The sequence below is a fragment of the Balaenoptera musculus genome, chromosome 11, assembly GCF_009873245.2.
Source record: "Balaenoptera musculus isolate JJ_BM4_2016_0621 chromosome 11, mBalMus1.pri.v3, whole genome shotgun sequence".
NCBI classification, from domain to species: domain Eukaryota; kingdom Metazoa; phylum Chordata; class Mammalia; order Artiodactyla; family Balaenopteridae; genus Balaenoptera; species Balaenoptera musculus.
Window position 1 is genome coordinate 76,870,639 of NC_045795.1, and position 25,219 is coordinate 76,895,857.

The window sequence follows — 25,219 nt, forward strand, 5'->3', positions numbered from 1 at the left end:
TCTATTTCTCTGTATTTCTGCAGACAACAGAGTGATGTCTTATTTCATGGAGTGTAAGAGGCACATTTTAACATTTCTGAAATTGGAAGCATCTTACATTTGATGGCGTGTCACAATTTAGTTGGCAGCATTATTTTATTCTTAGGAGTACATAAATTAATGGTGTGTCTTATAATTGATGGCTTTTAGATTCAATGAAATATGGTAATAAAATACTTATCTCATAGAATTGTTGTGAAAATTAAATGAGATATGCATGTATCTACTTGGCACATACTAAATTCTCAATAAATGACAGTTGCTATCATGATTATGATCGGCAGCGTGTCTTTTTCTTTTCTGGTAAAAGAGACATTAGTTTCATATTTATTGATTCGTGGCATATTGTTAACACATCCTCTCTTCCTCCAAGATCTTCCTTGGTGAGAGTGTTTGAAACATGTTTCTCCTTGCCCTCCTCATTTTTTATAAAGTATAGATGAGATCCTAGTCTACAGAATAATTTTGGCTTGGAAACCCTGATTTGTGTATCACTAAAACACGAAGGATGAAAAGAAAAACATTTAGTCCCTTGTGTATAAGATATGAAGCACGAGATGGTCCTCAATTTAGGATTTTAGGATGGCCTGGATCTTGCTGAGATGGATTTGCCCTCACTGGTTTCTTGGGTGGGTGCCTCCATACTGTGTGTGGTGAGTATCACAATCTTACTTGCCCCCTTTTTCTCCTTCTACTGGACTTGGACCTATAAGAAGTTTAATGGAGATGGGAAAAGATACAGAAACTCAACACTACAGAATCTGCTTGGAAGTCCTTTGGATGGATTTGGCTTGCTCTAGAAGGTTTCTGTCACTTGGGAAGAAAAGAAAAATCTTCAGTTCTTTGGCAATCTCAGGGAATCTCAACTGTCCTCAGAAGACTTCACAGGGGAGAGATTTTGGCAATTATCTGGTCCCAGAAAGGACTGCTCTGTTTTTTGGTGGTCTTCCTGAATTAAAAGTTGTATACTTTTGAATTCATCCACTGAGTGAAAGGGTATTATCCAATTGCCTGTCACATCAGCTGGAAAGATTGCATGGTGGAAAGAGACAAGCAAACAAACAAACAAAAAAGCATGGTGTTTGAATTTAGAATGATCTGGGTTCAAATCCTGCTGGAAAATGTCATTTATCCTTTCCAAAGCTCAGCCTCCTCATCTGTGAGAGGGGCAATAATGAAGCATTCTCCATGGAACTAAGGTAAAGAATGAATCAGATCACCATGTAAAGTCCTTAGCATAGTGCTTGGGCCCATGGGTAGACTGTCTGTCTGTCTGTCTGTCTATCTATCTATCTAATTTTGCAAATCCTTGCCATATTTGAAGGAAAAATTGTTTTATTTCAAGTTCCAGTAGAACCGTTCCGATGCTCAGAAAATTATGCAAGTATTTAGCCAAGAACTGAGGCAAAACAGCAATAGGAGTGTAGACTTCCTCAGAGCTTGCTGGGTTCACAACGTGTGATGGTTTAAATGGAAATGTATTTAAAATAATAGAATTCATTTACAGGAGTCACAGCTTTTCTCTTGTAGAGTAACAGCCTTTTACATTTTTTTTCTTGAGATACTGTAATTAAACTGAACATTTAATTTCTAATAATGCTACCAGACAGAAAGCATAAGCCCACCAAAATGCCATCTGCAGAGTCCCGGAGCCTTGCAAAACACAGCCTGACCGAAGGACTCTGCAGCTGTCTGTATTTCACCCCGATTTGTACATGTAACTCCAGCTGTGCCGGGCCACCTGCACGCATTCAGTTTTGCATACCTATCCAGCGATTCAGGCTTTGTTTCCCTCAAAGGAAATTGAAAAGGGAGGGGGAGGGTAAGAAAAAAGATGTAAAGATTGGGAAAGAAGTGATTATGATTTCGATTAGGACTGAGATCTACTTTGCCAAGAAGAGGCCTTGGATGTACCAAGCTTCAAACCCAACTCTGCTTTGACCTTAACTTTTAGGTACAGTTTTACTCTCTTCCCCCTCCTCCATCCTTTCTCTCCATCCCAGCCAGTATGATTTTTCTGGAGTGCAAAACACCAAGCCGTCGTCCCCTTGCTTGAAGACCTTTCAGTGGCTCTTTATCACCTTTGGAAGTGAGACATGTGGGATTTTTCTTGCGAAAAATCTGCATGCAAAAGTTGGTATAAAGCCAGGTGAAAAACCTTTGGACCATGAGAGACAGTCTGAACTCTGTATATGAAGGCACGTAAAGGTCTTGGAGATCCTGCCTCCTGCGTCTGTTGCCATCCTCAGCACCCACTCCTGCCATCATTTCACCCTGCTGTGCAGCCACATCGAATTACGGAGTAGTTCAGAGTGTGGCCTCTGTCTGGCCTCAGATGCTGCCTCTGCTGACTTTTTTTTTTTTTTAACATCTTTATTGGAGTATAATTGCTTTATAATGGTGTGTTACTTTCTGCTTGATAACAAAGTGAATCAGCTATACATATACATATATCCCCATATCTCCTCCCTCTTGCGTCTCCCTCCCACCCTCCCTATCCCACCCCTCTAGGTGGTCACAAAGCACTGAGCTGATCTCCCTGTGCTATGCAGCTGCTTCCCACTAGCTATCGATTTTACATTTGGTAGTGTATATATGTCCATGCCACTTCATCCCAGCTTACCCTTCTCCCTCCCCGTGTCCTCAAGTCCATTCTCTACATCTGCGTCTTTATTCCTGTCCCTCCACTACATTCTTCAGAACCATTATTTTGTTTTTTTAGATTCCATATATATGTGTTAGCATACGGTATTTGTTTTTCTCTTTCTGACTTACTTCACTCTGTATGACAGTCTCTAGGTCCATCCACCTCACTACAAATAACTCAACTTCGTTTCTTTTAATGGCTGAGTAATATTCCATTGTATATATGTGCCACATCTTCTTTATCCATTCATCTCTAGATGGACACTTAGGTTGCTTCCATGTCCTGGCTATTGTAAATAGTGCTGCAATGAACATTGTGGTACATGACTCTTTTTGAATTACGGTTTTCTCAGGGTATATGCCCAGTAGTGGGATTGCTGGGTCATATGGTAGTTCTATTTTTAGTTTTTTAAGGAACCTCCATACTGTTCTCCATAGTGACTGTATCAATTTACATTCCCAGCAACAGTGCAGGAGGGTTCCTTTTTCTCCACACCCTCTCCAGCATTTACTGTTTGTAGATTTTTTGATGATGGCCATTCTGACCAGTGTGAGGTGATACCTCATTGTAGCTTTGACTTGCATTTCTCTAATGATTAGTGATGTTGAGCATCCTTTCATGTGTTTGTTGGCAATCTGTATATCTTCTTTGGAGAAATGTCTATTTAGGTCTTCTGCCCATTTTTGGATTGGGTTGTTTGTTTTTTTGATATTGAGCTGCATGAGCTGCTTGTATATTTTGGAGATTAATCCTCTGTGGGTTGCTTTGTTTGCAAATATTTTCTCCCATTCTGAGGGTTATCTTTTCATCTTGTTTATGGTTTCCTTTGCTGTGCAAAAGCTTTTAAGTTTCATTAGGTCCCATTTGTTCATTTTTGTTTTTATTTCCATTTCTCTAGGAGGTGGGTCAAAAAGGATTTTGCTGTGATTTATGTCATGGAGTGTTCTGCCTATGTTTTCCTCTAAGAGTTTGATAGTGTGGCCTTACATTTAGGTCTTTAATCCGTTTGGAGTTTACTTTTGTGTATGGTGTTAGGAAGTGTTCTAATTTCATTCTTTTACATGTAGTTGTCCAGTTTTCCCAGCACCACTTATTGAAGAGGCTGTCTTTTCTCCATTGTATACTCTTGACTCCTTTATCAAAAATAAGGTGACCATATGTGCATGGGTTTATCTCTGGGATTTCTATCCTGTTCCATTGATCGATATTTCTGTTTTTGTGCCAGGACCGTACTGTCTTGATTACTGTAGCTTTGTAGTATAGTGTGAAGTCCAGGATCCTGATTCCTCCAGCTCCGTTTTTCTTTCTCAAGCTTGCTTTGGCTATTCGGGGTCTTTTGTGTTTCCGTACAAACTGTGAACTTTTTTGTTCTACTTCTGTGAAAAATGTCATTGGTAGCTTGATAGGGATTGCGCTGAATCTGTAGATTGCTTTGGGTAGTATAGTCATTTTCACAATGTTGATTCTTCCAATCCAAGAACATGGTATATCTCTCCATCTGTTTGTATCCTCTTTAATTTCTTTCATCAGTGTCTTACAGTTTTCTGCATACAGGTCTTTTGTCTCCTTAGGTAGGTTTATTCCTAGGTATTTTATTCTTTTTGTAGCAATGGTAAATGGGAGTGTTTCCTTAATTTCTCTTTCAGATTTTTCATCATTAGTGTATAGGAATGCAAGAGATTTCTGGCATTAATTTTGTATCCTGCTACTATACCAAATTCATTGATTAGCTCTAGTAGTTTTCTGGTAGCATCTTTAGGATTCTCTATGTATAGTATCATGTCATCTGCAAACAGTGACAGTTTTACTTCTTCTTTTCCGGTTTGGATTCCTTTTATTTCTTTTTCTTCTCTGATTGCTGTGGCTAAAACTTCCAAAACTATGTTGAATAAAAGTGATGAGAGTGGGCAACCTTGCCTTCTTCCTGATCTTAGTGGAAATGGTTTCAGTTTTTCACCATTGAGAGCCATGTTGGCTGTGGATCTGTCATATATGGCCTTTATTATGTTGAGGTACGTTCCCTCTATGCCTACTTTCTGGAGGGTTTTTATCATAAATGAGTATTGAATTTTGTTGGAAGCTTTTTCTGCATCTTGAGATGATCACATGGTTTTTCTCCTTCAATTTGTTAATATGGTGTATCACATTGATTGATTTGCATATATTGAAGGATCCTTGCATTTCTGGGATAAATCCCACTTGATCATGATGTACGATCCTTTGAATATGCTGTTGGATTCTATTTGCTAGTATTTTGTTGAGGATTTTTGCATCTATGTTCATCAGTGATATTGGCCTGTAGTTTTCTTTTATTGTGGCATCTTTGTCTGGTTTTGGTATCAGGGTGATGGTGGCCTCGTAGAATGAGTTTGGGAGTGTTCCTCCCTCTGCTATATTTTGGAAGAATTTGAGAAGGATAGGTGTTAGCTCTTCTCTAAATGTTTGATAGAATTCACCTGTGAAGCCATCTGGTCCTGGGCTTTTGTTTGTTGGAAGATTTTTAATCAGTTTCAATTTCAGTGTTTGTGATTGATCTGTTTATATTTTCTATTTCTTCCTGGTTCAGTCTCGGAAGGTTGCGCTTTTCTAAGAATTTGTCCATTTCTTCCAGGTTGTCCTTTTTATTGGCATTTTATTGGCATAGGGTTGCTTGCAGTAATCTCTCATGATCCTTTGTATTTCTGCAGTGTCAGGTGTTACTTCTCCTTTTTCATTTCTATTGATTTGAGTCTTCTCCCTTTTTTTCTTGATGAGTCTAGCTAATGGTTTATCAATTTTGTTTATCTTCTCAAAGAACCAGCTTTTAGTTTTACTGATCTTTGCTATTGTTTCCTTCATTTCTTAATCATTTATTTCTGATCTGATCTTTATGATTTCTTTCCTTCTGCTAACTTTGGGGTTTTTTTGTTCTTCTTTCTCTAATTGCTTTAGGTGTAAGGTTAGCTTGTTTATTTGAGATGTTTCCTGTTTCTTGAGGTAGGATTGTATTGCTATAAACCTCCCTCTTAGAACTGCTTTTGCTGCATCCCATAGGTTTTGGGTTGTCATGTTTTCATTCTCATGTGTTTCTAGCTATTTTTGATTTCCTCAGTGATCTCTTGGTTATTTAGTAGTGTATTGTTTAGCCTCCATGCGTTTGTATTTTTTACAGATTTTTTTCCTGTAGTTGACATCTAGTGTCATAGTGTTGTGGTTGGAAAAGATACTTGATACGATTTCAATTTTCTTAAATTTACCAAGGCTTGATTTGTTACCCAAAATATGATCTATCCTGGAGAATGTTCCATGAGCACTTGAGAAGAAAGTGTAATCTGCTGTTTTTGGATGGAATGCCCTATAAATATCAATTAGGTCCATTTTGTTTAATGTATCATTTAAAACTTGTGTTTCCTTATTTATTTTCATTTTGGATGATCTGTCCATTGGTGAAAGTGGGGTGCTAAGTCCCCTACTACGATTGTGTTACTGTCAATTTCCCCTTTTATGGCTGTTAGCATTTGCCTTATGTATTGAGGTGCTCCTGTGTTGGGTGCATAAATATTTATAATTGTTATATCTTCTCCTTGGATTGATCCCTTGATCATTATGTACTGTCCTCTTTGTCTCTTGTAATAGTCTTTATTTTAAAGTCTATTTTGTCTGATATGAGAATTGCTACTCCTGCTTTCTTTTGATTTCCATTTGCATGGAATATCTTTTTCCATGCCCTCACCTTCCGTCTGTGTGTGTCCCTAGGTCTGAAGTGGGTCTCTTGTAGACAGTATATATACGGGTCTTGTTTTTGTATCCATTCAGCCAGTCTATGTCTTTTGGTTGGATCACTTAATCCATTTACATTTAAGGTAGTTATCAATATGTATGTTCCTATTCCCATTTTCTTAAATGTTTTGGGTTTATTATTGTAAGTCTTTTCCTTCTCTTGTGTTTCCTGCCTAGAGAAGTTCCTTTAGCATTTGTTGTAGAGCTGGTTTGGTGGTGCTGAATTCTCTTAGCTTTTGCTTGTCCGTAAAGGTTTTAATTTCTCTGTCGAATCTGAATGAGATCCTTGCTGGGTAGAGTAATCTTGGTTGTAGGTTTTTCCCTTTCATCACTTTAAATATGTCCTGCCATTCCCTTCTGGCTTGCAGAGTTTCTGCTGAAACATCAGCTGTTAACCTTATGGGGATTCCCTTGTATATTAGTTGTTGCTTTTCCCTTGCTACAATTTAATTGTATTTAATTTTTGATAGTTTGATTAATATGTGTCTTGGCGTGTTTCTCCTTGGATTTATCCTGTATGGGACTCTCTGTGCTTCCTGGACTTGATTGACTATTTCCTTTCCCATATTAAGGAAGTTTTCAACTATAATCTCTTCAAATATTTTCTCAGTCCCTTTCTTTTTCTCTTCTTCTTCTGGGACCCCTATAATTTGAATGTTGGTGCATTTAATGTTGTCCCAGAGGTCTCTGAGACTGTCCTCAATTCTCTTCATTCTGCTCTGCAGTAGTTATTTCCACTATTTTATCTTCCAGGTCACTTATCCCTTCTTCTGCCTCAGTTATTCTGCTATTGATTCCTTCTAGAGAATTTTTAATTTCATTTATTGTGTTGTTCATCATTGTTTGTTTGCTCTTTAGTTCTTCTAGGTCCTTGTTAAACGTTTCTTGTATTTTCTCCATTCTATTTCCAAGAATTTGGATCATCTTTACTATCATTACTCTGAATTCTTTTTCGGGTAGACAGCCTATTTCCTCTTCATTTATTTGGTCTGGTGGGTTTTTACCTTGTTCCTTTATCTGCTGTGTGTTTTTCTGTCTTCTCATTTTGCTTAACTTACTGTGTTTGGGGTCTCCTTTTCACAGGCTGCTGTTCGTAGTTCCCATTGTTTTTGGTGTCTGCTCACAGTGGGTAAGGTTGATTCAGTGGGTTGTGTAGGCTTCCTGGTGGAGGGGACTAGTGCCTGTGTTCTGGTGGATGAGGCTGGATCTTGTCTTTGTGGTGGGCAGGACTGCGTCCGGTGGTGTGTTTTGGGGTGTCTGTGACCTTATTATGATTTTAGGCAGCCTCTCTGCTAATGGGTGGGGTTGTGTTCCTGTCTTGCTAGTTGTTTGGCATAGTGTGTCCAGCACTGCAGCTTGCTGGTCATTGAGTGGAGCTGGGTGTTAGCACTGAGATGGAGATCTCTGGGAGAGCTCTCGCCATTTGATATTACATTGGGCCTGGAGGTCTCTGGTGGACCAGTGTCCTGGACTCAGCTCTCCCACCTCAGAGGCTCAGATCTGACACCAGCCAGAGCACCAAGACCCTGTCAGCCACATGGCTCAGAAGAAAAGGGAGGGAAAAGAAAGAAAGAAAGAAAATAAATATATAAAATAAAGTTATTAAAATAGAAAAAAATTATTAAAAATAAAGAAATAAAAAAGTAATTAAAAAAGAGAGAGAGAAAGAAAGAAGAGAGCAACCAAACCAAAAAACAAATCCACCAATGATAACCAGAGCTAAAAACGATACTAAAAAACAAACAAACAAAAAAGAAACCAAAACAACTGGACAGTCAGAACCCTAGGACAAATGGCAAAAGCAAAGCTATACAGACAAAATCACACAAAGCAGCATACACATACACACTCACAAAAAGAGAAAAAGGAAAAATATATATATTAAAAAAAAAAAGGAAGAGAGCAACCAAATCAATAAACAAATCTACCAATGATAATAAGCTCTAAATACTAAACTAAGATAAACATAAAAGCAGAAACAAATTAGATGCAGAAAGCAAACCCCAAGGCTATAGTTGCTCCCATAGTCCACCGCCTCAATTTTGGGATGATTTGTTGTCTATTCAGGTATTCCACAGATGCAGGGTACATCAAGTCGACCGTGGAGATTTAATCCGCTGCTCCTGAGGCTGCTGGGAGAGATTTCTCTTTCTCTTCTTTGTTTGCACAGCTCCTGGGGGTCAGCTTTGGATTTGGCCCCACCTCTGTGTGTAGGTCGCCTGAGGGCATCTTTTGGGAAGTCTGAGGTCTTATGCCAGCATTCAGTAGGTGTTCCGTAGGAGTTGTTCCACATGTAGATGTAGTTTTGATGTATTTGTGGGGAGGAAGGTGATCTCCACGCCCTACTGCTCTGCCATCTTGAAGGCTTGCCCAATTATTTTTCTTTTTCTTCTTTTTTTTTTCCCATGAGGACCTTGGCGTTGACCACATCACGTGCTCTGGCCATCACATGCTTGGGCGCTCCAGCTCTGCTTACTCTTAAGAAGACTCTAGTTTCACTTAATCTTCTAGGAGTGTGTTATTTAACCTCTCCATATCTCAGTTTGCTCATGTCTAAAATGGGAATAATAGTAGTAGCTACCGCAGAAGGGGTTTTGAGGATTAAATGAGTGAATATACATAAAGTGCTTAGAGTTGTACCTGGCATGTAATACACACTTAATAAGCTTTAGCTATTTTTATTAACTCTACGGTTTTATGTATTTGCACATATTACTCTCTTTACCTAGGGTGCCTCTCCACTTTCCAATCCCACCTCCTTTTCACTGATTCTATTTCATCTTTCAAGACGAAGTCCAAGCTTGCCATTCTTGTGAAGACTTCCATGGTTTTCTGACAAGGCCCTCTTACATACAACCCTATACCAATCGGTGTTGCTGCGTACTGAATTTGTAATTTACACTTATACACCTATTGACACATATGCTCCATAAGGGTAACAGCTGTTTCCTCTTGTTTACATAGTCCCTGGCTTTTACCACTGTACCTGGCACATGGTAGTCTCCCACTAAGCACTTGTCTAATGAATGAATGAATTAATGAGTGAATGAATAAATGAACGCCTTTCCTTCCAGGGAGAAAAAGGCCTGTATGCCTTGAACACAGGTTTGTGAGTCTTCAAATACTTATTGCTAGCCTGGTGCTTGGCACCTGCTCAAAAATGCTTTCTGAACTGATTGGAAATGCATTCAATTCTAATCAGATGATAATTATCTTTGGAGAATCCTTTAGACCTTAAAACCATGATCCATACTATATATTTATTAAAGTTTTAAGTTCGACCTTTCCTCAAAATATACTCAGAAGTTTGGGGACCAAACAAGAAGGAAATTGCCAAAGCCAGAAAATATTTAAGGGCTTTCCTCTCATGAAACTTCTAGCAACGGCCCCTGTTTAGCCACCTGTGCGTGCATCCTGCCTCATCACGTGATACATACAAGAACAACACGGACACAGCTCCTCTCTGCCTTGGCCGAGAAACATTCACCAAAGAACACAAACTTCTCAATAGGGCAGAAAACAGGAAAAAGAAATGAAAAACAAAGAGGAAGATTAGTTTGCTTCAGTCACTGTTTTTTTTAAAAAAGCACATGAGGCCAAATCACTGGAATCCTGAAACCAAAGATGAAATGAAGCTCCACAGCAAACCAGGGTTCTGTTCCTTCAAAACTTATGCCTTTACAGAAATTCTGCTCTATAGAGGTCAATATCTAGTGGGCATGAGATATAGTTAGACAGCACAAATTAACTCCTTAAGTATTACTGCGACTCCACATCAGTCTTTGGGAGTACATACGTTAAGGAGCTATTAAAAAACAAAAACAGAAACAAAAACTAAATATAACTCAACAGTCCTGATGGTTTATAATGCATATACAATTGGTTCACCTGCGTCCTTTTGATTCTCTATTTGAAAGAGAAAGCACGACAAGGAGAGAAGAGAGAGAGAAACAAGAACACATATGCAAGGATTAATGAGCAAGTGAACCAAAATGCCCCCCACTTATGTGTGATACATGATATTGGAAAGAAAAAGTTGCCCTTGAGTTCCCACCGCCCAGAAGTGTGGGGTCAATGCTGCACAAATAGAAAATTAGTCAAATTAAGTTTAATGTGAAATCAAGCTGTGAAACATACATGAACTCTCCAAGTGACAACTAAGTCATATGTTCTAGCCAGAGCTTAGAGGACGAGGACAACTCCAAATCTCCAGAAAGAACAAGAAAAAGCTTCCCAGTTTGCGAGAACAGACAGGAGGCATATAAGATCTAACTTTTACAGAGAATGGACCACCCTGTGTGATCTACCCACAACAGTCTGACATCTTAAACATGGAAAAGAAAGCACGGTTTTGCCCCAACTGTCCTTTATCTGACACCTAACACATTGCTCCCCACCTAGCTGCTACCTTTTGATTGTGTACCAGTGACAAGCACTTTACAAACTGGGGTTACACACAAGCAAAGTAAAAATGCATTCAGGTCACAGACAGAGAATAACTGAAAAACTTACAGACAAATCTGAGTTTATCACAAACAAATGGCTTAATTGTCTAACCTGTGTTAGGCTGATAAAAGTGACTGGACTTCTCACACTGGGTTTCACAGACAGAATCAACAGACAAGCCAATGCTAAAAAACTTGAAGCAAGGAGAGTGAGTTGGTTTGGATCTGAATTTTCTTGAAATAATGAAAACAGAAAGAGTGAAGACAGCATGGCGAGGAGGTGGTAGGTACTCACGAATGGTTAAATCCATCACTTGGGAGGCCAAGCAGAAGACAGGATGCTCATACATTTCTCTCTTTTTCCCTATAAAAGAGGATTTGGGCATGCAAGAGGCTTAGGTCAGAGGTCAAGAGGTTATAGGTCATAGGTTAGAGGAAAACGTTACATTAGCTCAAAGGAAAATAGCCACAGAATATTCTGGGATAAACACAGGATAAAAGAAAAAGGAGTTTCAAAATTGGAGATCTACTGGATTAACCATTCAGCATGCCGTGAGTCACGAGAGAGATTGTGACTATGATTTTACACCTCTCTTTAGAATTATTTGCAAGAATACAATGACCGAAAACATCATGAATAAAGGGAAACAGAATTTCATTGATTGAAGGCTCCAAGATACTAAGGATTTCAGACTTTAGTATCTAAGGCTCTTGAGGTATTTCTTCATAAACATAGTCTCCAGCAATATTACTACAACTTCTTTCCAACATTCTCAGGGAACTAAGCTGTTAATGGTCACAGAGAATCTCAAATGTCAAAATGCAAGATTTCTTTGCCGGGGGTAGGATCAGAACCTTGTAAAAGAAAGTTGTCTGGTAGTAATATCTTTAAAGCTGCCACGTCTCAGCCTATGGTGGACTATGTTCATGAAAGAAAACCTGATACATGCAGCCAGAGGATGTTGGGTTGTCTGAATTAACAATCCCAGCATGCTTTGAAATTGGTGTCACAGCCACTTTTGCAGGGGTAACGTCAAAAAGTGGCTGAGCCAATCACGGACAAGGAAGGAGAGAAGCGGAAGAGAGCAGGTAGTGTGGAATGAGGTACTTCTCTGAAAAGAGAGTTGGAAAAAAAAGATTGGTTTCTTCAAAGAATCCCCAGCCCTAAAAGTCACAGTGCAAAAGATAATTAACACAACCAAGAAGAATTGAGGCACAAAAGGAAATTACAGACCAGCTGATCTACTTCAGAAATGAATGCATTTTTACTTACAGATCTTAAAGTTTGTTTTTGGATATATTTATCTGAAAGAAGAGAGAGATCTTACCAAAAGACTAGTCATAGCTAGACCAAGACCTACACACGAGGCAGCAGATGTGGCAACAGAACGTTTCTTGATCCCATCCCATCCCTGGCCTGGCCTAGAATTACTAGGTACCCGGCTGACTTTAACAAATACAACCAATCATTATGTCCTGGGAAGGTAAATGCTGGAATCATTATTTGCTAATATAGCCCTTTAACGATCTCCTTGTTCCTCTATTTTTGTCACTCATTACCAAGTCAAGAGTTGATAAACATCCTTTTAGTGCCCAATTCTTAAGTGTTTCTCCCTGGATGCATAACAACGAATTCATTACCACTGGTACACAATTTGCATCGTCAGACAGACAAAATTGAGAGAGGGAGGACATGGAATGTACAGAACACTGCGTATTTGACATGATCTTAACCTAATTCTCTAAGGAAACAAGGACTTTGCCAAGGTAAGTGATGGGGTTTTGGTAGTTGATTAGGTCTCTCTTATTTTTTTTTTTCCCAGTCATGTCCTGAAGGCAGACTATGGGTATTTGCTGGTTTTGTTTGGGTGTTTCACATGAGAGAACATCAGATTCCAGAATGCGGACACATTGAGTTTTGCACACAGAACTTCCACATTTATACACTTACACCACGGTCAAGTTGGGTGTGGTTTTCACATCACCCTATAGCAGCCAACAGGGTAACAATGAAAAGTGATTAATATCTTTGCAAATGAACAGGTCCCAAAGAACCATATCTTCTCAAGTAGAGTGGACTCAAAGTGCCTTTGGGCGATTACTTGGTCATTAGTGACCACTTCCCTAAAACTTGAGAGGGCAGTGATAACAACCATCCTAGGTTTGGAGTAACAAGATTGAATAAGATCTAAAGCAAACCAGGAGCCATCAGAGACAGCCGAATACTAACCTGCCATCAAGTTTGAAAAGCTACCGAGAGACAAGATACGTTCAAGAGACAAGAAAGAGTTAGGCAAAATCTTGATGTTGCTTTATTCAATTCCTGTTTTACTTCCAATGCTATCAACAGTGGACAACAAACTGTTTAGTTTTCCTCTATTTAAAGAAGGTAGCCACCCTACAGAACTCTTTCATAGAAAAACATTAGCCACAGAGCAAAGTCAGGGCCAACACAGCCTCTTGGAAGGACCTTAGTTGTCTGATAACATCCTATATTCAAAATCCTTCCCTACAAAGACCGTTTCCTGAGCCCCTGTGCCTTCAATCATTTATGTGGCCACAGCTGAGGAAGCTATCCCATTTCAAGTGCTTTCAAGTTTCAGCTTAACATACAGAGATGGGCCACTGTTTTCTGGTGCCCATCGGAAAAGAGAGAGACTTCCCTAGGGAGGCATACCAAAATTTAAATTAAAAATTGGGGGCAGACGGGGGCCTTACCTTCGATTTTGGCATACTCTGACAGCCGAGAATAGTTGACTAAAGCAGCCTGCTCTAGACATTTGCGGATGACTGTTTTCACCTCCTCTTGTGGTACTGGGGTAACAATATCTTTCATCAAGACCTATAGGTGGAAAAACTAGGTTCTTAAGATGGTTCAACGAAATGTGTTACTCATTTATGTTTAAAGAATTCAGTTTAAAATTAGTTGTGAATGCCTCTTTGCAACTTAACATGGATTGAGCGCCATTGTTAAAGAGAAAAAATTCCAGTGCACAGGTCGGATGTCAAAGCCTGTCCATGAATCATGGAAGGGCAAGGAGCGTATCTTCAATATATCCTAACTATTTGAGAGTCTGGAGATAAAATATCTAGAATTTTGGCAATTTCTTCATATTTATTCTGGTATTTGATGAATGGTAAACAAATCCTTTAGAAATGACAAACTAGGCCATTCAACCACAATATTTAATTACCATGATGTTTATGTCTCTGTGTAGATATCATTTGTCTTTTACTTTCATTCTTACCCTTTCCAAGAGTGAGAGGGTAGCTTTCAAAGCACCTTCAGGTCGACCAAATGGAAAGCAATACCTAAAAAGGACAGAAAAATGTTCAGGTTGCCTGAATCAATTACATTTTAGAATGAAATATGCTGTAACTTGATTCCTATGGCAACTCCCTCTGAGGAACAGAAAATGCTTTTTATTTTGTCACGTTGTGTTATGCTAATCTGAATTCACACCATATATGTGTGTATATAATGTATATATGTGTATGTGTGAATAATGACTAAAGAGAGACTCTGCAAATGTCTGCAGCAGAAAAGAATATTTCCAATGATGACATAAGGCTCTGTTTAGATTTCTGTTGTGAAGGAGAACCATTTGTTAGCTCAAATGTGACCTTATATATAATTATTGAGACCAGACCGGCATTAAACAATATTAGTTGAAACAGGCTAAAATTCAAACACACTTACCTAAATCTCCAGAGGATTAAGATAGGAAATACAGGAGTGTATTTTGAGCAAATTCATGATTCTACTAATTGTCCTTCCTTGATTGTAGTTTTTAATTGTTATTTGATCTTTTGCTATTGGCAACGTATCTAGCATAGAGTGTGTGACCAGTAAAGATTTATCCAGGAGGTTTTTGATGGCACAGATGGTACCTATGTCAGGTACCATTAAGAGTTCTAGTAACTATTTCAGGCTGTCATTAAGTCTTTCAAGACACTCTTCCTCATGGTACAAAAGGAAAAGGATGGGCTATTGAAACCCAGACTATCCTATGTATGTATGCCATTTCTTCCACTTGCTGGCCGAGGGGCCTGGGGCAAGTTACTTAACTTCTCTCAACCTCGGTTTACTCCTTGTTTCAATGGGAATTACAATAACTACCTTACAAATTGTCCTGAGAATAAAAAAATAATAAGTTCATGCTTATCCAGCCTCTAGTTCCCTATGTAGTGCACAGGATGCATTTAATAAATAGGAAATATTTATATGCTATTATAAATGCTCTTACTATTGATGAGCTCCTATTCCAAGATCTCTGGTTCAGAACCACCAGTGCAGCATTAAAAATATCTAATTTATTCTAAGGGAGAAGTGGGCTGTATGGTGCAAGGCTCAAGCCCAGACCCGTGAGCTGTCTCGAGCATGTGGGGAAGTGAATGATCAGTCTGTCAAGGTTGAACCAAGATTCTTTCTTTCCCCACATAGCCCACTCATCCTGTTTTCAGGTAATGGAGAAGGTGGGGATGCTCTTCTGGGTACCACTGCCTTCCTTCCCTATGAGAAGTGATTCACAGGATTTTTCACTGTTGTATTTAAAAACCTTGAAGAAGCGTCAAATTCAACATTTCAGTAGATGTTTTAGATAGATTGATGATCAGGGTCAGCTTACACGAAGAGGGCTTTGTTCTTTCAGTGGAAATAAAATGAACTTAAGATTTCAAAGTCTCCTGGATATTGGGGAACACTGTCTTGGTTGGCTTATTCATTCAGCTATTTCTTTCGTATTTTTTTTACTGAAGTATAGTTGGTTTACAATGTTGTGTTAGTTTCAGGTGTATAGCAAACTGATTCAGTTATATATATATAATATATATATATATATATATATTATATATATATTACATATATTCTTTCTCAGATTCTTTTCACTTATAGGTTATTAAAAAATATTGAGTATAGTTCTCTGTGCTATCCAGTAAGTCCTCATTCAGCTATTTCTAATATTTAGTGTGTCTCTGATAGATTTACAGTTTTAGAAAATCAAGCCCTTAATTTGCCCCTCCCCAGTCTCATCCTCCTAAAAAGCCCTTTAACCCCAGATCCTTACCTAAAATGTGTAATCTGATTTTCCAACAGAACTCGGAGTCTCTCTTTGATTTCTTCAAAACGTTCCTTTTCTTCAACAGTCACAGTTCCAATTCCATCAGGCCTGAAAGAAGACATGTCATGAGGTGACGGGAACCTCATATGCTGACACCATCAAATCAAATCTCTAGCAGGAGGAAACTGTCCATTTTAGAAGAACAACTACAGTGATCGATGTGACCTTAGGAGAAGTCCTGCTTTTTCAGTGCCAGCGACTAGAGGGGATGGGGTATTTTGAGGTTATCATTTGGAGACATTTGCAGAGCTGTCGCTCATTTATTGTGAAATGGTAAAATGTACAAAGCGGTGGCTTGCAGGTTAAAGCCAACCTCTAGACCTGCTCTGTTTGGCTCACAGCCTTTTGAAATTTTGAACGGCTTGCCAACATTTTTTACATTAGGAAAGTTTTATGATACAATTCTCTTGCAAATTTGGAACAGCTGGCATTAATTGGAGAGGGGCAACAAACAGCTTCTTCCTTAGCTGAGGGAGGCACTCTCCTGGTCCATATCTCTAATTTACATTACCTGTCTCTCTTATTAGCACTTATGTTTGGGACTCCTGAACTATGCACACAAACTCCTATGAAAACCAGGAGTCTTGTAAGTGTCTATATTTCCCAAAGGTAAATGCTGTTAAATGACTCACTTTCCAGATTGTAACTACAGATGTTCGGATTAATTTCACCACTCATGTATTAACTAAAGAACAAATTACAAGACATTGTACAAATTACAAGACCTTGATGAAAGAAATTGAAGAAAACTCAAATAAATGGAAAGATATCTTGTGTACATGGATTGTAAGAATTAATATAGTTAACATGTCTGTAATACCCAAAGCCATCTATAAATTCTATGCAATCCCTATCAAAATTCCAGTGGGATTTTTTTCACAGAAATAGAAAAAAAAAAATCCTAAAATTTGTAAGGAACCACAAAAGCCCCAAATAACCAATGGAATCCCGAGAAAGAACAAAGTTGGAGGAATCACAATTCCTGAATTCAAACTATATTACAAAGCTGTAGTAATCAAAACAGTATGGTACTGGCATAAAAACAAACATATAGACCAATGGAACAGAGTTGAGAGCCCAGAAATAAGCCCTTGCATGTATGGTCAACTAATATTTGACAAGGGAGCCAAGAATACTCAATGGGGAAAGGATAGTTTCTTCAATAAGTGGCCTTGGGAAAACTGGATATCCACATGCAAAAGAATGAAATTGGATCCTTATCTTAGAACATTCACAAAAAAGAACTCAAAATGGATTAAAGATTTAAATGTAAGACCTGAAGCTGTAAAAATCCTGGAAGGAAATACAGAGGGAAAGTTCTTTGAGTTCTTTGACAAGTTCTTGGCAATAATTTTTTTGAATATGACACCAAAGCACAAACAACAGAAGCAAAATAGACAAGACAAAAAAAGTGACACTTTAGCAAATTAAAAAGCTTCTGCATAGCAAAATGTAAAGACAACCTACAGCTGCCTAACACCTAAAGCTGGATTTCTCACTTAATAGTTTGTGACTTCTTTGAGACTCAGTTTCCTTATCTGTCAAACAGGGATAAAAACAGTCCTTCCTGAAGGTTTCTATAAGGGTTAATTAGCACATGGAACATGATAACACATACAAATCCCCTGGCACATAAGTGCTCAATAAATGTTTGCTATTGTTATTGCTAAAAAAAAAGAGACAACCTATGGAATGAGAGAAAATATTTGCAAGCCATCTATTTGATAAGGGGTTAATATTCAAAATATAGAAGGAACTCTTAAAAAATAGAAAAACCTCCAAATAATTTGATTAAAAATAGGCAGAGGACATAGACTTTTTCCCAAAGAAGACATACAAATGGCCATTAGGTACATGAAAAGATGCTCAACATCATTAATCATCAAGGAAATACAAATCAAAACTGCAGTGAGATATCACCCCACACCTGCCAGAATGGCTGTTCTCAAAACAAGACAACAAATACGTGCTGGAGAGGCTGTGGAGAAAAATGAACCCTCCTGCACTGTTGGTGGGAAGGTAAACTGCTGCAGCCACTATGGAGACCAGTATGGAGGTTTCTCAAAAATTAAAAATAAAACTGCCATATGATCTAGCAATCCCACTTCTGGGTATGTATATGTATCTGAAAAAAAGAAAATCAGTATCTTTTTTTTTTCTCATTTATTTATTTATTTTTTTATACAGCAGGTTCTTATTAGTTATCTATTTTATACATATTAGTGTATCTATGTCAATCGCAATCTCCTAATTCATCCCACCACCATCACCCCCCTCACCCTCCGCTTTCCCCCTTTGGTGTCCATACGTTTGTTCTCTACATCTGGAAAATCACTATCTTGAAGATATATCTGCACCCCCATGTTAACTGCAGCATTACTTACAATAGCCAAGATAGGGAAACAACCTATGTTGTTTATTGACAATATCATCTATTGACAGATGAACTGAACGGATAAAGGATACATACACAGTGGAAAATTATTCAGCCACAAAAAGAAGGCATTATGCTAAGTGAAATTAAATGAGACAGTAAGGTAAGCACTGATATGTGTATGATAAACACATATTACTTATATGTGGTATCTAAAGAAGCTGAACTCATAGAAATAGAGAGGAGAATGGTGGTTGCCAGAGGCTGGGGAGTGGGTGAAATGGGAAGATGTTGGTCAAAGGGTACAAACTTCCAGCTATAAGAGGAATAAGTTCTGGGGATCTAATATACCCTATGGTGACTATAATTAATAGTACTCTATTATTTACTTGAAAGCTGTCAAGAGAGTAGATCTTAAATGTTATACACACACACACACACACACACACAGTAATTATATGAAACTAACCTTATGCAGTAATCATTTTACAATGTATCCGTGTATCAAATCATCCCATTGTACATCTTAAACTTACATATGGTATATGTTAACATCTCAATAAGGGTGGAAAAAGAACTAACCACATAGGCTATTTTTCAATCTTAGAGAACTACTGCTCATTTAATAAAAAGAATGACCCTGCCATAAATAAGTGAATTTCAGTTTAATCACAGTATTCTCATGTTTCTGAATTACCAATAGGTTCACACACATTTTCCTTATTTCCTTTGGCCCATTCAAGTTGAAAATACAAAGGAAGGCTGCATATTTATAGCCCAAATTTATCTGTGCCAAATTAGACGAAGGATAATCTGACCCATTCAAAGTCTTCAGCTCCCAGATCTTGTAGTGACTTGTTTTGACTACTGGCTGAGCCAGTTTGCAGATTGGTGCGTCACCATGAAACTTCTATTGGAACATTCTTCAGTTTGCAAATGCAAGTCATCTTGAGACCAAACAAATGGTCTTATTTATAGGCCTTCTCAAGGATCCAGCAGAAGTTGGGAAAATCCTGTATACTAGACCAGTCTGACTGCACAAAAGACTTGGCAAATGATAGCAGTGTACCTCCTGTTAGGGGTTTATTGGTCAGCTTCCCTTCTTTTTAAGTACTAAAAATGCCCTACTTGAAAAAAGAAAAAACTTCCTCTCACCCACTTTGTAGAAAATACCCGTAAATAGTAAAATCCTATACAGTCTATTTCTTCACACCCTCCTGAACTTAGAGGCAAAATGGTAAATATCAGGTAGGCTGTTGGAATCTATACACGTGTCCTTATTTTCAAATTTTCAGGAAAAATCTCAAATGTTAATTTACGAAGTTTATTTAAAAATTATTTAAATATAAAATGCCCACAAATCTGTAGTTAAATCTCAGGATGAATTCACTGGCCCCACGAAATACATGTGACACTTTCTGTAGTAACGTCTCATGTGTCTGTTATAATCTACAACTTTCTTTAGCTGTGGCTTTTGAATTTTGTTGATACAAAATTCAGCTTGCTAATGTACTGAACACACGTTTATACAATTGGCGTGTGTACATGCACACAATCGATTTGGGAAAAGTGGAGCCATTTTAAGCATTTTGTTTCTTAGCAGGGAATTAAGCCAGAGAAAAATGCTATTAAATATAAGGTACAATTCAGAGAGGAGTTTACAGATCACAGGAAAAAGCCTGAAAACCATTTAACATAGGCATCCCAGAGATGTTTGTGGCCATTATTAGGAAATAAACCTCTCTGTGCAGAAAATCATTCCTTCCTTACCCAACAAGCCTTCTAAGGCAATTAGGCAATTAGAAGGCAGCTTTTAGATTTGTGTTTGAGATGATAAAAACTGAACATTTAGTCTGTGCCTGGCTTTCCTGTAATTCTCACTACAAAGGGTATTATAAACATAAAATCTGATTATGTTTTTTCCCCTTTTGTTCTGATGAGTCACATTTATAACTATTAAAAGTATCAGATGGCAGCTTCCGTGTCTCCTTGAACTACTTTGTGAACACTGTTAATCTCCCTATTCAAAAAAGGTAAACAACTAAAAATTATTGTCATTTCTTAAATTTGCTTCTTAATCGCCTACGTCAGTGTGAATAGTTTCATTTTAAATAAATGAAACAAACCAATCTGAGTCTGTGAGACACGTAGTATGGAGTTCACCAACAAAAACAGGTGATAAAACACATCACAATTTCGACATCCAATGCACATTTATTTGCAATTGCCGGAATTGCTCTGAAATGATACTGGTAACAGGGGGTGTTATTTTACACACTGAGGGAGAGATGCGCAAGAAAAATATAATTTGTCCAAGATCACAGGTTTTCACTCCATCAGTTAAAAAAGCAAAAATATCCTTTGTGGGGTGTTTGATTTCTCATAGTTATTATTGAAAATTCTTTCAAACATCGATTTCTCTTCCATTGACCCCTATAATCTGTCAATGTTAATTGTACCGGTTTTGGTAGATTTCTATGGATCTACTAACTGAAAAATCCTGGTTCAATATATAGGGAGCACTGTTTTCACAGAAGCAATGAAATACTTTCCCTAGAGTTGTGGCCACCTGAGCCTGCCTCGGAGTCACCTGGAAAGCTTGTGACAACTCAGACTGCTGGGGCACCTCAGAGTTTCTGATTCAACAGATCTGGGGTGGGACCTGAGAACTGGCATTTCTAACAAGTTCTCTGGTACTGCTGGTTCGGGGAACCTTACTTTGAGAACCTCTGCCTTAGAGCGAAAAAATATTTGGTGGGTGGCTGAACGCATGAAAGGGTATTTTTGGAGTTGGGAATCCAGGGTTCCCAATTTCCCTTGGATTGAGTGAATGTGGAACCAGAGATCTTCTCTAAGAAGTATATGGTCCACTTATGAAGCTAGCAACCCCTTCCAAAAATGGCATTTGCACTGTTTTCTAGGTGCCATTCCAAGCAGTGCTGGCTGCAAAATAAGCAGAAGAACTGTATTGGTGTCTCTCAGAAGCCATGCTTTTGTTTCTCTGTTTTGGAAGCATTTGGGGGTGATTCTATAATTGTCTTAAAACTGGCTCTGCATCTTGTTCTTTTCTCAATACTTCTAACACTTAAGGAATCACAAAGAATGAGAGAAGAGGAGGGCTGAAGCTGGATTTTTAAACTCCTACCTAGCAAATCCCAGGCTGAGATGTGTCTTTACTCAGAACATGTGTCTAGGAGCCTGAATCCTCTGCCCTCTTGTATCCTGACTGATGCATTTTCTGCTGGTGGTTTTGCACTTCTTAGGGTCCATCGCCACTTCCTAAGGGCACTCGAATTTCCTTTGGAGGAATGACCTTGGCTGCATTGTGTGTAAACTGAGGAGACTACTCTCCTGCTGTCAATGCCGAGGGCTTCCTGCAGGCCAGCTCCTGCCGTGGGTGGTCGCTATAGATCTTAGCTGGACTCTGAACTGCACTCAGCCAACTGGACACTCGTTCCCGGAACCTTTATAGCACATACTTGATGTAAGGATAAAAGAAACTGGTGGGGTTTGCTGTCTCAGCAGCTGTGCCCGGCCCAGCTTGTTCTCCCAGGTCGGTAGTTCTTAATCTCTGACTGTATCTTAGAACCAGTAGAGAGCTTTGAGAGGTCCCACCCTCAAGCTCTGATTCTATGTGTCTGCAGCAGGGCCTACACATGTCAAGTTAAAGCTCCCTAGGTCATTCCAATGTGCAGGTAAGGACTGGACCACTGCTTTGATCCTGTTTCCTACTTTTCTGTTGCTGCCTTGATTCCAGTTTCCCCCTCCCTTTTTTTTTTTTTTTTTTTTTGAGGCTCCTGGCATCATCCCCATAAACTCCCTTTTGCTTAGATTATCCAGAGTTAGTTTTTGTTACTTATGTGGAAATGATGTAAGTTCATAAAGCACACATCCTCTGGCTCCCAATCTTAGTAGAAGCATTGATGCCTCTGAACCTAGCTTTAGCAACACACACACACACACACACACACACACACACACACACAAGACAAGGAAATGTGGTCCCTGGTCACTGGTTCCACCTAACTGCACACTGGCTAACCACTCACTTTTTGTATATCATGATCCTGCAAACTTGAGACAATATGCAGGTCAAGTGCAGTCATTTTTGGAGCCCTGTCGAAGACTGGAAGCTCTCCCACCTGCAGGCCATCATCGGAGCCCAAAGTGGGTCTCTCGGGCCATGACAGACTATATTGCATCTGACACAGCAGGCATCTCTGGAATCCACCTTTCAAGTTTTCGGCAAACCATTTTCTCACTGTCCTTCACAAAGTTGACATTTTCGGCAGCACGACAGGAAAGATGTCACGTCGGCTGCTCTTCAAGTTCTTGTCAAAGTGGTTAGCACCAGTTCTGTCATCTTCACTCTCCTCACCGCCTCCCATCTTGAGCCATGTCACAAATAATAATACATCTAGAGTTGTGTTTTTCTGGGTTCCTTTGGTTTTTTTCTTTTGTCAGATTAAAATGACCCTAACCCGACTGCCCACACTTTAGGACTAGTTATGCAAATTCTTCTCCCTTTCCCCAAATGTTTCTGAACTAGAGCTTGTTAATTAATGTCTATTGTAGGATTAATCCAATATGATTAAGCACAAGGCTTTTAATGTGAAACACTTTATTTTGATGCTTGAAATTAAGTGTGAACATTTGAGCCAAAGAATTCAAGCTTCCTTGTGTTTTGTGAAAGTGAAATGACCTCTTTGGGGGCGTTAAATTGTTGCTACTCACCCAGGTGAGCACACAGAGTCCTAGCGTTTAATTATCCTGCTACCAGGGTTCTCCCCATTATGTTGAAAGCCGGGCCACAAAACCTCCGTTGGGAAGGTAAGGTATCTTTTCAAGAAGGTCAGGTTACTAAATTAATTCAAAGCATACAATGATTGATGTGTTCTGCTATTGCATCTATTTGGTGATCAAGTGTAGAATCCAGTGTAAAAAGAAATGTGTGAATTCAACAAAAGAGGAAAGAGCGTCTGGTCCACCTCTCTGCATACAGCCAGCTTTAAGCTCCAATCACTATCAACAAAGGGTAAAACTCCAGTTGAAGTGGGAATATACTTTCTCTCCAAATGCAAATGTCCACATATGCCGGTGCAGGCACCGTAAACATGATATATTCTCTCTCTCCAAATGGATGCATGCCTGCAGACCGCATTACAGATCCATGAAAATGTCCGTAAACAAGCATGATAACTGAATCCTACGTGCTACAAAAATGTTCCAGCCCAGAAACACGAGAGCTGAAAGGGTCAGAGTGGAACAGAATATTTTAGTAGCCGTTCCTTGTAATGGTCCCTAAATAGAACATTTAGACCAAACACACTTTCTTAACTTCTCTTTTTTTTAAAAAACTGACTTCTTCTAGCAATTCTTAATCCTTAACAACTTTCAGAATGATACTTTTGAATTTGATCCTAGTGTGGAATATTTTCCTTTGTCTCTTTCAAATGGTTAATAACTACACATTCAAGACTGCACCAAAGCACCATCATCTCAAAAGGAGACATCCCCACTCACTCCTCTGGATGGTATGTATAATCTCTAGGTTAATTATAAATTGTAAATAGGACTCTCACGTCCCCCCGTAGTCACTGCTTCATTATGAAAGCCCAGCCTTACCCTTTCTTCCTCCTCTCCCTCCAGCCCATGCCCTTTTCTAATTATGCCCTGATGCCCTGGGGCTTAGACACGCTGCTAAAACAAATATATCAAGTGTTTGTATCACAAAGAGTAAGATAGGGAGGAACAACAAGCAGTTTCTACATTACAAATGCACATTGAAGCTTCTTGAGGTTGGCTTTAGTCAGTTTGAAAAAGAGGCTAGGAGAGGGCAAAAATACACAAGTCAAGTCTTTTCTGACTTGTTTACTGCTTTCCTAAATATGTAGCTATAACCCAACAAACAATAACAGAAGGTATCTTCATTCTCTTATAAGGATGGGAGTGATGGAGAAGTCCCTCCCTCTGAACAATCTCACAGAATGTGGATGTTACTGGCACAAGGACATTAGTTAAAGTGGTTCAGGCTCTGCCCAGGTACTGAATGAAGCAAGAAACCAACAGATGATTAGAGAAATGGTATAAGATGTATGCATCGCAGGAAAGTACCTATTTCTTTCCCCAGAGAAGGACCAGTTTCCAAAATTTGTATTACATAGATTTTTCTTTTTGAGGACTAAGCGAAGAGGTGGGTTTCTTTATTTCTAGACAAACATAGACAATTAGGTTTTTAATTCCACCCTGAACACCCTATGACCTTATGTATAGATTTCTGAGTGGTCAGAGCAGTAATACGTGTGGCTTTTGGGTATCACACCTACCCTACCTAAATAGAGTGTGACATCTGAAAATATGTTTTTGCACCAATGAATTTAATAACCACAGCATGAGGACACACTGGTGGAATTTTAGAAGGAAAATGCACATTATTTGGATGGTTTGCCATGGGCCAGAGAGACTGCACCAGTGAGACAGATGATGCAGCACATTTTATAAGATTTTGTGTCTGAGCAGGAAAATACGCTATTGTCATGGGACAAATTTCCTTTAGGAAGAGAGTCACGTGGGTTAAAAGTTAGAATATAAGCTCTAGAGAAAATTTTTTCTTGGGATGCAGATTTTTACTTGAAATGTGTTTGGACTTTTTTCCTTCTCCTTCTTAGAAGTCCTTCTGATTAGGTGAAGCTGGTTCTTTAGGATTTAGAGAGCATGACGCAGACGTCTGTAAGGCCAGCACTACCTGCTCAGAGCCAGAAGAGGAGGCCAACCAGCCACGTGCTCCTGTCCACAAGTGCAATAATGCCTGTGTCAGTGTGTAACATGAGACCAA

The 25,219-nt window shown here is 38.9% G+C and overlaps 1 protein-coding gene across 20 annotated transcripts in view; it reads right to left on the reverse strand.

Moving 5' to 3' along the window:
* CADPS (calcium dependent secretion activator) overlaps window positions 1-25,219 on the reverse strand; it is a 477,472-nt gene that overhangs the window by 111,094 nt on the left and 341,159 nt on the right. For 10 of the 20 annotated variants that reach the window (XM_036869030.1, XM_036869050.1, XM_036869037.1 and 7 more), the window contains 4 exons: window positions 15,957-16,058; window positions 14,139-14,202; window positions 13,609-13,732; window positions 11,186-11,254 (listed from right to left, as the gene is read on the reverse strand). In XM_036869030.1, coding sequence (XP_036724925.1) covers window positions 11,186-11,254; window positions 13,609-13,732; window positions 14,139-14,202; window positions 15,957-16,058 — 359 coding nt within the window. Of the gene's footprint in view, window positions 1-10,333; window positions 10,352-11,185; window positions 11,255-13,608; window positions 13,733-14,138; window positions 14,203-15,956; window positions 16,059-25,219 lie in introns of all 20 variants that reach the window. The other 10 variants (XM_036869049.1, XM_036869046.1, XM_036869047.1 and 7 more) reach the window with 2 other exon arrangements.